The following is a 13,235-nucleotide window of genomic DNA, read 5'->3' as shown; positions in this document are numbered from 1 at the left end:
TGGGACATTTAAGCCAACATTTTGCGTGCACACACCAAAAACTAGAGAAGTGGAGAGTAAAGAAGCAGAGATGAGGCATGATGGGTAGGGAACTTGCGGTGCTACATCCGCATTCAGGGACGGGCCAGGGACGAAGGAGCTTGCTGGAGCAGCATCACCCCATGCGCGCAAAATTGGAGCTAGTTGAGATGCGTCCTGGAAGAGTTGCCTTACTGCTGTGGCACAACTTGGACTACAGCGAACCCACACAGTTTTTGTTGATGCATACACGAGGGAGGAGATGAGCTTCAATCAGCGTCAATTAGCACGCACACATTTTGCGAGCACAGCAGCCCTGATCCAGGGAGTGGTGGCCGACGGCTGTGAACAGCCAGCATCGTGCTTTGCAGGCCGGGTCCCGGTGGTGGCGCACATCGTGCGGGAGGATGCAAGGCCGGCGGCCTTGTCACAAGGAAGTGGCCTACCGGGAGCCAGATGTTGAGATCCATCTTACCTCGCACAATAGTGGCGAACGGTTGCAACTAGAGTCGTTGGACTGCAACGATGGGATTGAGCTGGAGGATGCAATGACGGAGGCAACATGCACATCAGTGCCGAGTAAAATAATGTGCCCATTTTTTTGCCTGCATTAGAAAATGTTTTTCAAGAGATTCCATATGCTACTGCTAGTTATCAATAAATTGGAGCGATACAAAATCAAATTCCCAATACAATACATTTTTAATCTTGAACTCACGGAGGTTACAACAGAGAACAATCCCTGGTTTCTAAAAGTGGAATTCATGCCCTTTTTTATGTTTAGCATAGTGAACTTTCTCTTTTGTATTTTAACCAGAACTTTGTAAGGTTTGCATATTGAACTTCCTGTCTTTTTAGCACAAATAACAGCAGCAAGTTTTTGTAGATCGTAAGAATTCAGTGCAGTGCGCACGCACCAGTAGCAGCTAGCAAGCGGCGACTGTAGCAGTAGCTAGCAGCGGCCATTACAAAAGTATTTCTGACCAACATCATCTAGCATATTGTGTGGTACCTGAGGCAGGAGGTTGGGGAGCCGGAGGTGACAAGAGGCAGGGGAGAAGCACACGGCAGTCGGCGGACTTCAACAAGGACAGCTAGAGTAGCAGGGCGGAGGCTGGAGAAGAAGTTCAAGCCTGACGAGGAAGCTGTCCATGGTGAGATGGAGATGCGTAGGTGAGGGACGCATGCAGGAGGGATACGGCAACCGGAGGTCACGAGACCAAGGCATCTGACCCCTGCCGTCGGCGTCGGACCCCTGAACGACGGCTTCGCCGGAGACATGGGCCTGTAACCCGGTCCTTGAGGGGGCGGCATGCATGGTCGGGGCGGGCGACGGCGCTTGATTCGGTGGATGCGGCGGGCACGCGCGATTGAGAGGCCGGCGGCAGCTTCGCGGGAGGAGGCCGGTGGGAGGTTGAGGCGGACCACGACGACGCATCGAGTAGCTCGGGAGGACGCGCCCCGTGGGGATTGGAGGAGGCCCCGCCGACGGCAGGCGGCAGTGGGGGCTGCGGGGCACTGCGGCCAGCAGCGGTGGGTGGAGGCGTGGCGCCGGTGGCTTGGGGTGGGCGACACGCTGGTGGCCGACGGAGGTGGGTGGAGGCGCGCCAGATCGGGGTGGTGGGGAATCGTGGGTGGTGGCTGGAATTGTTCGTGGGGATGTGTCTTTTTTTCACGGGCTCTAGAGTTCGGAAACATGCGATCGATCCTATATAGACGAGAAGTTACCAGAATAACTATTCTGATCCTAGGATCCTATATAAACATACTCTATATATATATATAGGTGGGAGGGAGAGGGGAGAGGCCAAGGGACGCCCCAAGTAGGTCTGAATCCTACTTGGGCTCCTGCCCTTGGCCGCGCCCCCCTGCCATGTTTGTCGGAGGGGGAAGGAAAGATGGGGCAGAGGGAAGGAAGTGGGAATCCCAATCCACACTTACCTTTCCCTTCTCCCCTTTCCTTCTCCTCCTCAGGCCGGCCCATATGGGGGTGCACCAGCCCCTTGTGGCTGGTGCGTTTCTCCTCCTGGCCCTAAGGCCGATATCTTTTGTCGGGGGTGCCCGGAACTCCTTCCGGTGACCCGATAAGTATCCGGTACCCCTCGAAACACTTCCGATGTCGGAATAGCATCGTCCTACATATCAATCTTTACCTCTCGACCATTTCGATACTCCTCGCCATTTTCATGATCTCATCCGGGACTCCAAACAACATTCGGTCACCAAATTACGTAACTCATATAATACTATATCGTCATCGAACGTTAAGCGTGCAGACCCTACAGGTTCGAGAACTATGTAGACATGACCGGGACACCTCTCCGGTCAATAACCAATAGCGGAACCTGGATGCTCATATTGGCTCCTACATATTCTAGGAAGATCTTTATCGGTCGAACCGTTATGACAACATATGTAATTCCCTTTGTCCATCGATATGTTACTTGCCCGAGATTCGATCGTCGGTATCTTCACACCTAGTTCAATCTTGTTACCGGCAAGTCTCTTCACTCGTTCCGTAATGCATCACCTCGTGACTAACTCCTTAGTCGTTTGCTTGCAAGGTTATGATGTGTATTACCGAGAGGACCCAGAGATACCTCTCCGATACTTGGAGTGACAAATCCTAATCTCGAGCTATGCCAACTCAACAAACACCTTCGGAGATACCTGTAGAGAATCTTTATAATCACTCAGTTACGTTGTGACGTTGATAGCACACAAGGCATTCCTCCAGTATCCGGGAGTTGTATAATCTCATAGTCGAAGGAATATGTATTTGACATGAAGAAAGCAATAGCAATAAAACTAAACGATCATTATGCTAAGCTAACGGATGGGTGTTTTCCATCACATCATTCTCCCAATGATGTGATCCCGTTATCAAATGACAACTCATGTCCATGGTTAGAAAACCTTAACCATCTTTGATCAACGAGCTAGTCTAGTAGAGGCTTACTAGGGACATGGTATTAATTTATGTATTCACACATGTATTTAGGTTTCCGATCAATACAATTCTAGCATGAATAATAAACCTTTATCATGAATATGGAAATATAAAATAACAACTTTACTATTGCCTCTAGGGCATATTTCCTTCAGTCTCCCACTTGCACTAAAGTCAATAATCTAGTTTACATTGCCATGTGATTAACACCCATAGTTCACATCTCCATGTGACCAACACCCAAAGAGTTTACTAGAGTCAATAATCTAGTTCACATCGCTATGTGGTTAACACCCAAAGAGTATTAAGGTGTTATCATGTTTTTGCTTGTGAGAGAGGTTTAGTCAGCGGGTTTATCACATTCAAATCCGTATGTATTTTGTAAATCTCTATGTCTACAATGCTCTGCGTGAAGCTACTCTAGCTAATTGCTCCCACTTTCAATATGTATCCAGATTGAGATTCAGAGTCATCTGCATTGGTTTCAAAGCTTGCATCGACGTAACCCTTTACGACGAACTCTTTATTACCTCCATAACCGAGAAACATTTCCTTAGTCCTCTTTAAGGTACCTAAGGATAATTTTGACCGTTGTCCACTGATCTACTCTTGGATCACTATTGTACCCCCTTGCCAAACTCATGCCAATGTACATAACAGGTTTGGTACACAGTATAGCATACTTTATAGAACCTATGGCTGAGGCATAGGAGATGACTTTCATTCTCTCTCTATCTTCTGTTGTGGTCAGGTTTTGAGTCTTACTCAACTTCACACCTTACAATACAGGCAAGAACTCCTTCTTTGACTGATCCATTTTGAACTCCTTCAAAATCTTGTCAAGGTATGTACTCATTGAAAAATCTTATCAAGCGTCTTGATCTATCTCTATATATCTTGATGCCTAATATGTAAGCAGCTTCACCGAGGTCTTTCATTGAAAAATTCTTATTCAAGTATCCATTTATGCTATCCAGAAATTCTATATCATTTCCAATCAGCAATATGTCATCCACATGTAATATCAGAAATGCTACAGAGCTCTCACTCACTTTCTTATAAAAACAGGCTTCACCATAAGTCTGTATAAAATCATATGCTTTCATCACCTCATCAAAGCGTATATTCCAACTTCGAGATGCTTGCACCAGTCCACAGATGGATCACTGGAGCTTGCACACTTTGTTAGTACCTTTAGGATCGACAAAAACTTCTAGTTGCATCATATACAACTCTTCTTTAATATCCCTTAAGGAATGAAGTTTTTGACATCCATTTGCCAAATTTCATAATTATAAAATGCGGCAATTGCTAACATGATTCAGACTGACTTAAGCATCGCTATGGATGAGAAGGTCTCATCGTAGTCAACCCCTTGAACTTGTCGAAAACTTTTCGCGACAAGTCGAGCTTTGTAGATAGTGACATTACCATCAGCATTTGTCTTCTTCTTGAAGATCCTGCCGAGCATCGGGCAAGTCCACCAAAGTCCACACTTTGTTCTCATACATGGATCCTATCTCCGATTTCATGGCCTCAAGCCATTTATCGGAATCTGGGCTCATCATAGCTTCTTCATAGTTTGTAGGTTCGTCATGGTCTAGTAACATGACTTTTAGGACAGGATTACCGTACCACTCTGGTGCGGAACGTGCTCTGTTTAACCTACGAGGTCCAGTAGTAACTTGATCAAAAGTTTCATGATCATCATCATTAGCTTCCTCTCTAGTTGGTGTAGACATCACGGGAGCGGATTTCTCTACTTTCCAAATTGAGAGAAGGTACAATTACCTCATCGACTTCTATTTTCCTCCCACTCACTTCTTTTGAGAGAAACTCCTTCTCTAGAAATGTTCCATTCTTGGCAACAAAGATCTTGCCTTCGGATCTGTGGTAGAAGGTGTATCCAATTGTTTCCTTAGGGTATCCTATGAAGACGCACTTCTCCGATTTGGGTTCGAACTTATCAGGCTGAAGCCTTTTGACATAAGTGTCGCAACCCCAAACTTTAAGAAACGACAGCTTAAGTTCCTTGCCAAACCATAGTTCATACAGTGTCGTCTCAACGGACTTAGATGGTGCCCCAAAACGATAGTGGTAAATCGGTAAGAGACATCATAGATCACACCATATCTAATAAAGTACAATTACGATGTTTGGACACACCATTACGCTGTGGTGTTCCAGGTGACGTGAGTTGTGAAATGATTTCACATTGTTTTAAATGAAGGCCAAACTCGTAACTCAAATATTCGCCTCCACGGTCGGATCGTAGAAACTTTATTTTCTTGTTACGATTATTCTCCACTTCACTCTGAAATTGTTTGAACTTTTTAAATGTTTTAGACTTATATTTCATTAAGTAGATATACCCATATCTGCTTAAATCATTTGTGAAGGTCAGAAAATAAGACATGTTATGGTGTGTGTAAACTTGATCAATTTGGTGGCTTGATGAAGTATATGCATGTTTTAATTTAAATTGTTCGATTCAATGAACTATATGTGTATTTGTAATCGAAATGTTGCATATGATGCATTTGAATCATTCAAATGATTGTTGAAATGCCATGAGAACAGAGCAAAGCTCGAGTGGCTAAGAGTGTGTGTCCACGCGTCGCCCGTCTGGGTTCGAAGCTTGATGGGCCGTGGCTCTCATTTCTTCTTAAATGCCAACTTGGGATGTTAGTGTCATGGAGTTTATGATTCTTTTATAAAAATATAAAAGCGTTCAGATCACTAGAGTAGTGATATAAACGCTCTTATATTTCTTTACGAAGAGAGTACTTTGCAATTGTTTGAAATGTACTATGTGACAAAGGATGGAAGATCATGTCACTGCACTACTTATCCCTCAGGAGTGCAAGAGAAGGTTTGCGGGTTACATATGTCATGATCATGTCATCTGATCTTGATGCTCGTTTGAAACAGTATGAGATGTTCCTTTTAACTAGTCCTCTGAATTCTGATACTCTGATCCCCGGTTGCCGTAACACACCCCAACCGGATGTATAGCTCTGCCTTCGATACAAGATACTACAGTAACAAAGACCACACATTCACGCCACGATTACCCGGTAGAAAAAACCCCGCAAAAGCACTCTCCTGCAAACTGAAATGGTAGGCGAAGCGAAATCAAAAGAGATACTTGGAGACGTAGTACTTGGTGGTAGAGCCAGCCCTGGGGTTATCCGAGCCGGTCTTGGGGTTGGGGCCGGCGATCTTGGGAACGGAGCTGGCCTTAGGTTTGGCGGCGGTGGCGGTGTTCCTGTCCCCCAGCCAGTGCTGCATGTGCACCCCGATGGCGTCCAGGTACATGGCGCTCCGGCCGTGGAAGCCGACCACCTTCCCCGTCGTCGTGGCGGAGGTGAAGTAGGTCCCGACCTCGTCGCCGAACGGCCCGTACTTGCCCCGGCTGCTCACGACGGTGATGGACCTCAGCACCCTGGGCCCTTCCCCCACGCAGGTGTTGTAGTAGCCGTATATGCAGTTCAGCACCTCGTGTGGATAGTCCAGCTTGATCTGCACATGCATTCGGTCAAATGAATGATGATTAGCAAAGCGTAATCTGCAAAAGAGATGGCTCCGGTCTGCTGTGCTCTGCTCACCCTGTGTGTGATCTGGCCGCCGTTGCCGTGCCTGGTAGACCAGACGGACTGCCCGCTCCGGTCATACTCGATCTGTATGGACCCGATGAAGTCGTCTCTGGTTACGTAGATCTGCTTGATGCCCGTGTAGACGCCGTCGTCCCACGGCTTGCCCCCCTCCCCTCCCCACGGCCCGGGCCCTATCGGTATCGGTTCTTTCACCACGCCGTACGTAACCTGCAACATGAACCCTCCACAATCTCAGACACATTCTTGCCTCGGTACCATTATTGTTCAGTCGAGAAATTGATGTGACTTTACCTCGTCCCCGATCTCCCTCATCGGCAGTGCAAGCATGTCGCCCAACGGGGTCGTGCCGGCGGATTTCTCCGACAGCACCTTGCCTTCCAGGACGTGAACCCCGATGCTGTCCACGTACCACGCGCCCCTGCCGTGGAACCCCACGATCCTCCCTTCCGTCAGGCAGCTGGAGAAGAAGGTGCCGGTCTCGTCCCCGAACGGCCCGTGGCTCTTCTTGGTCGTGTGGAAGGTGATGGACTTGATCGCCGTCGGGCCCATGATCATCGTCGGCCCGAAGTACCCGGTGACGTGCGTCAGGATCTCCGTCGGGAAGTCGAATATGATCTGCCCAAACGAAATTCCCGTTTCACAAAAGTCTGAAACTCATCCATGCTCTGAAACTGAAGCTCTGAAATCTGAAATGGTGTTACCTTCTCCGGCCTCGCGGCCCCGCTGGAGCCGCGCTTGTCGCCCCAGATGGCCTGCCCGTTGCGGTCGTAGAGGACCTTCATGGAGGATATCCCCAGCCCCCTCGTTATGTTGATCTGCCGGACGCCGGTGAATATGCCGTCGTCGAATATGGTGCCGCCGGTGCCGCCCCACGGGCCGAACCTCACCGGAGTGCTTATGGTCATGGTCCCGTTGTCCGAGATGAAGCTAGGAAATGACACCATCTGTGGAGCAAAGATATTCAAGAAATGGATGTTAAGTAACTTGACTGCAGATATCACTTATACAGTACTGGAGATCGCAATGGCCGTTTGCCTGGATGGATTACCTTGTTTGAGAGGGTTGCAATGCGTGATGGATTAGGATTCTGATCCTTTGCAAGAACCATTTCATATCCAGCATTGCCATCCGCGTACCTATGGCCGTTTCTGTCGACGGACCTCGTTATGCTTCGGAGCGCCGACGGAGCGCTGGAAGGATTTGGGTCATTCCCGCTTAAGCTTGCAAGGCTCTGTGGAACACCAAAAGTAAGAACGAGCTTGTCCAAAACACACAAAACAATTCTGAAAGAGTTCTATTGTCCAAAACACACAAAATAATTCTCAAACAGTTCTATTCTACCTAGAAATTTATGATGTTCAGAAAAAAAAATCTTGCAGATACTAGTTCATACTCCTACTCATGAAGTGAATTTGATGTCATGAACTAGAACCAAGGAAACTGTTCAAATCTTGATGACGCGATGGAATGCTACCTAGTTAACATGCCAATTTCGGTCATGAACAAGTGCAAGATTAATGCTACGCGCGGTATTCTGAATCGACATCCCTGAAGAACACAAGCATGCTACTGACTACTACTTGGCAGTTTTGTCTTTCCAACCAAACACAAGTGCAACTCCTCTTGGCAGACAAAATAGGGAGGCAAACATGCAGAAACATACAAGCTTACCATGTTCCGCTGTCCAAAGAAAGCCCAGAAGCGCCTTGAAGATAGAGAGCTTTAGACGGCGACGCCGGAACAGGGGAGCGCCTGCTGCAGTGCTGCTGGCGATCAGCTTGGTAGTCTGACAGGAAGCAGAGGCGTATCTACCTATTTATAATACAGAAGACTGATGCAGAGGATGTCAAATGGAGTACACCACGATGCTCAGAGACAGCGCCGTTCACGAGTGAGGAGAGGACACCCAGACACGGCGCTGCTAACGGCTCAAGACGCCCGGCCCGGGATCGAGCTAGAAGAGGGCGGGCAGAACTGGATTCGCTGACCATTGCGATCGCCGGTTACCAATATTATTCTGATCACGAGGAGACGAAAGGGGAACGATCTCTTCGATTGACACCAGCTGTGATTCCTCGAATTCACGGTGGGAAACTAAAGTGGCCGCCACTCCTGCTGCCCCCTCTTTATTTCGATTCTTCAGAGAATGTTTCGCTTTTGTTGCGCCGCTTTCTTTCACCTGTTGTGTGCATCAGAATGACGCAGAGGCGGAGGCCTTCCCCTTTTCCAGAGAAGAAAAACCTCGTCGCTACGTGTCGGCCGTCCGACAACGCTACTGGCTCGGACAACTTGGTGGCCATATCGATATGGAGTATCGATGGTGTTTTGTTCTCAGAACTCATATTCCACACATGCGGGCGCACTTCACTATGATCTCACCGAGATTCATGGATTTATCAACGGCTTCCATCCGTTGAAGCACTGGATATCGGTTCCATTAAACAATAGCAGTTCCTTTTGGCTTAAAAGCAAACAAATGAAACATTTGCAATCTATTAATTGACCACATTAACAAGACTCAACAAAACGTTCGTTTGTTGCTCCCAAAAACCGCCACCTTCCTTTAAAATGGTTTGAAAGAAGCTCATTAGTGTCAATAGACAAACACGTCTAAGCATGGCACTCAAAGAATTACTCATGTCCGTCACCCTCCTCTTCCTTCTCCTCCGAGCCGCCACCGCGAACCACCGGCACGAGAACGTCATCGACCGGTGCTGGCGCGGCCAGCCTAACTGGGCCACTGACCGGCAGCGGCTCGCCATGTGCTCCGTCGGCTTCGCCGGGAAGATGCGGCAGAACCGCGGCCACGGAGTGACCGTGTACACAGTCACCGACCCGGGCGACGACCCCGTGCAGCCCAAGCCCGGCACGCTGCGGTACGGCGCGACGGTGCTGCCGGGGAAGGTCTGGATCACCTTCCGGCCGGGCACCATGCACATCAGGCTGGCGCAGCCGCTCTTCGTCAAGAGCTTCACGGCGATCGACGGGCGGGGCGCCGATGTGCACGTCGCGGGGGGCGCCGGCATCGTGCTCTACGAGGTGAGCAACGTGGTCATCCACGGGCTCCACGTGCACGGCGTCCGCGCGCAGGCCCCCGGGCGTGTCGTCCGGCCCGGCGGCGCCGTGCAGACCATGGACGCCGGCGACGGCGACGCCATCCGGCTGCTGTCCAGCTCCAAGGTGTGGATCGACCACAACACGCTGGCGCGCTGCGAGGACGGCCTCCTGGACGTGACGCTCGGGTCCACGGACGTGACCGTCTCCAACAACTGGTTCCACGACCACGACAAGGTGATGCTGCTGGGCCACGACGACCAGCACGTCGCCGACCGCCGGATGCGGGTCACCGTGGCGTTCAACCGCTTCGGCCCCAACGTGAACCAGCGCATGCCGAGGATCAGGCACGGCTACGCCCACGTCGTCAACAACTTCTACGACGGGTGGAGGGAGTACGCCATTGGAGGGAGCATGGGGCCCACTGTCAAGAGCCAGGGCAATCTGTTCATCGCCTCCACGGCGAACAGTGCCAATGTTGGTACCTGATTTTTTTAACGACGATTTTGAGAACTGTGGCGTTTGAATTGCCAGAGCTCGCCATGTGATCTTGGTATATTTTCTGCAGGTGACGAGAAGGATGCCGGTCGGACATGCCGCTGGGAAGGACTGGCATTGGCACTCCAGTGGGGACTCGTTTGAGAACGGCGCCGTCTTCAAGCAGACCGGCAGCAGGGTGCGCCCGAATTACAACAGGCATCAGACGTTCCCGGCGGCGAGCGCCGACGAGGTGAGATCGCTGACCAAGGACGCCGGTGCTCTGAGGTGCTCCGCCGGGGCCGCGTGCTGAACGGAGAGAATAAAGACGTCCAGTGGAAAGTGTTAATACTACTTTGAATATGGTGTAGTTGCTGATGCAGCTTGTAGCTATAAAAATGGCTGGGGTTTTACTCCCTCCGTTTGCCCCAAGTCGAATTTATAGGGTTTGATCAAATTTATTATTAAATATAATATGAAAATATATTCCATTATGTATCTAACGGTACAGATTTGTTATTGTGAATGTTTACATTTTTTGGATAAACTTTGTTAAACTTCAGGAAGTTGAGTTGAAACAATCCATGCAAAGTTTTTTAAAGAAAGTATTTCCTAGCATCCCTTGGAAGCGCTTTTACTAACCGCTAACGTGATCTGGCCTTCGCATAAATTTTGGATTCTCAAATTGAAATTCCGTCTCTTTTGTTTTGGGGTACTACCGCCTTTCTTTTTCTCGGCGCGCTAGAAGAATGCTGAAGGAATGGACAGTAGAGACATCCAGTGGGCAGCAAACTGGCTCACACTAAAGCAATCTGAACGAATAATACAGAATGACTCGGCGCTTCCATATGTACATGTTTAACGACGACTAAGGGGAAGCAGAATACCGACGACCCGACAGAAAAAAAAAACACATACAACACCACTCTATCAAAGTACAACACTGCCAACAATGTCAGGTCGCTGCAGATATGTGCATCTCGCTGTTCTTTTAACGGAAAATGTGAAAAACTCTCGGTGTTGTTTCCGCACTCTGAGAAGGGCACATGAGTCTAGGGATGATAATAGCCCTTTCCTTTCTGACCATGGTTGCGCCTTACTTGTCCAGAAAGGCCTTCAAACAAAACGGTGGGTAAGAATCCTGCTCCAAGAGTTCAAATGTCATGTATGCATCATGATGCTGACAACACCAATAGTGAAATCTCAATTGAAATCGATTAGCAACTTCCAGAAAGAAGTGTTTCCTTTTGTAAGTATAAAAAGGTAATATTTGTGAAAACTACGTATGGGATAGAAAAAGAGAACAGGCTGTAGTAAACCCATACAGAATCATGACTGATAATGAGAAAAATAAAGACAGGATTAGTGCTGCTATATATAATACCTTGTCAACTTCCTGCTGTAGATATTGTCTAACCACGGTCGACTGCTGTATAACTCTCTCCAATGATGAATATGCAGGTAGATTAGCATGTGCTGCCATTGATCGCCAGACAAACATCAAAATACGATCGTATATGGAGGTTACAGTACCAGAAGCTAAAGAGAGTATCTTAGAGCGTACCGAGAATAGCCCGATTCAAGCTATCTGCAACATTCTGCCTATACTCTGGGGCTAGTAGATGAAACATAGGTGACTTCTCAGGCTCTTCATAAGCTAGGAGGGCCATAAAGTCCTGCAACAACAACATAAGGATCCCCACAGTTACTCACGCACAACAAAATCACAGCATCCCCATATGTGACATGCTAAAGAAGTTACATATAACTGGTTGAATGGCGCTTCTGTACTTCAACCATATGCAACTCATGTTGCATTCAGTAAATCTAGCAGCACCCGGTATCGGTGATGATAATGGGCTACTTCTCCGAACTTGGGCAACACAAAAGATCATGTTGTACTGATAGTATGTGACAAGCTAAAACTAATTCAATGCAAATATCATGCTGAAATTGGATCTGTTGTAATCATTAAACATAATGAAACCACATCGTAGTCTGGCAAATTCAACAAAGATGGTGATATCAATCAGAATCCAGATGACTAAAACACAGGAGAAATTTCAGGTGGTCTGGCATCTGTACTGTTTTGATATATCCTTCCATACGAATGCATAATATCTCATGTATCACAGACAACCAAATTCCTACTAGTATATGAAAACGAGATTTGAAGTTGTCTAATATGTCTAGGGTTATAAAAAGTTATACCTCTAATTTCTCAACATACTTGGAAACTTTACCAAAGGGTGTCAACTTTTTCTGGCCAAACTCAAGTGCTTCTGTGCTGCCAGTCAAAAATAGCCAGATTAATAAAACCATATAACCCAATTTCCAACCTCCAAAATAAATTTGGCCAGTTACCATTTTCTGGAACGAATTAGCTCAATGAAGTGAAGACTTATAAGATCAAAATGTAAATCCATGTCATTCTCTAGCAAGTTGGGCGCCAACTCTTCTGTCAGTTCTATGGCCTTCACGGCATCCCCTTCCACCACAAAATTTAAGATCGCTGAAACAAAATCCCAACACAGCATTAGAATATGAGATGCAAATAGCCCATGCATGTAGACAAATGGGGATGGAAATGGTCATTTTGTAAAACTAACATACTCCATATTGTCAGGAATTCATGATATGTAAGCTCAGATACATTTAAGATCTAGTTCAACCACGATTATTTCAAAGGCACTACAGAAGAACAAAGGGAGCAAACGAAAGCTAGCATTAAAAAGAAACTATAATGAAAGTATCCTGAAAAAAAAATGTAAAACATAAAGGAATTACCCTCAGGCCTCAGGTTTACTTAGGTATGACTAAGCAGCCTAATGTGACATGGTAAATCAAATCAATAGGTTAAAGTGCATGATAGAACTTGTATTTCTAATGGTGTCAAGTGTCAACAGGAATCACATCCAGCCACTAGTAACAAAGTACAAATGACAGTGAACAACAATCATGTCTGAATTGGCTACATGTTGATATCCCATCCGCCAAATGAAGTGCAGTTCCATGCTTGAATTGACCAGTTGATTCAGTAGGAGTATTTCAGTTAACAGAATTAGTAATTAGTACTACTGATACACATCGTTTTCTTATAAGAGGAAAATGGACTTCCT

At 47.3% G+C, this 13,235-nt stretch overlaps 3 protein-coding genes across 3 annotated transcripts; 1 reads left to right on the top strand and 2 right to left on the bottom strand.

Annotated features, from left to right (window-relative positions):
- Positions 1-5,755: 5,755 nt before the first annotated feature.
- Positions 5,756-8,576, bottom strand: LOC125546949 (jacalin-related lectin 3-like). Its single transcript, XM_048711033.1, has 7 exons — positions 8,398-8,576; positions 8,257-8,305; positions 7,634-7,816; positions 7,287-7,529; positions 6,877-7,200; positions 6,577-6,792; positions 5,756-6,490 (listed from the first exon to the last, which is right to left on the bottom strand). Exons 1-7 carry the CDS (start codon positions 8,574-8,576, stop codon positions 6,104-6,106), a joined length of 1,581 nt encoding a protein of 526 aa, XP_048566990.1. The 3' UTR covers positions 5,756-6,103.
- Positions 8,577-9,062: 486 nt separating this feature from the next.
- On the top strand, positions 9,063-10,762 carry LOC125544954 (pectate lyase 1-like). Its single transcript, XM_048708758.1, has 2 exons — positions 9,063-10,116; positions 10,208-10,762. The coding sequence occupies exons 1-2, from the start codon at positions 9,202-9,204 to the stop codon at positions 10,427-10,429; spliced, it is 1,137 nt and encodes a 378-aa protein (XP_048564715.1). The 5' UTR covers positions 9,063-9,201; the 3' UTR covers positions 10,430-10,762.
- Positions 10,763-10,897: 135 nt separating this feature from the next.
- On the bottom strand, positions 10,898-12,668 carry LOC125544957 (glucose-induced degradation protein 8 homolog). Its single transcript, XM_048708763.1, has 5 exons — positions 12,481-12,668; positions 12,328-12,403; positions 11,681-11,792; positions 11,501-11,592; positions 10,898-11,257 (listed from the first exon to the last, which is right to left on the bottom strand). The coding sequence occupies exons 1-5, from the start codon at positions 12,651-12,653 to the stop codon at positions 11,213-11,215; spliced, it is 498 nt and encodes a 165-aa protein (XP_048564720.1). The 5' UTR covers positions 12,654-12,668; the 3' UTR covers positions 10,898-11,212.
- Between the last annotated feature and the right edge of the window lie 567 nt (positions 12,669-13,235).

Source organism: Triticum urartu, chromosome 3, assembly GCF_003073215.2.
Source record: "Triticum urartu cultivar G1812 chromosome 3, Tu2.1, whole genome shotgun sequence".
In the NCBI taxonomy this organism is placed as follows: Eukaryota; Viridiplantae; Streptophyta; class Magnoliopsida; order Poales; family Poaceae; genus Triticum; species Triticum urartu.
Note: the sequence above shows the minus strand (reverse complement) of the source record. Positions and strands in the feature narration are given on the sequence as shown.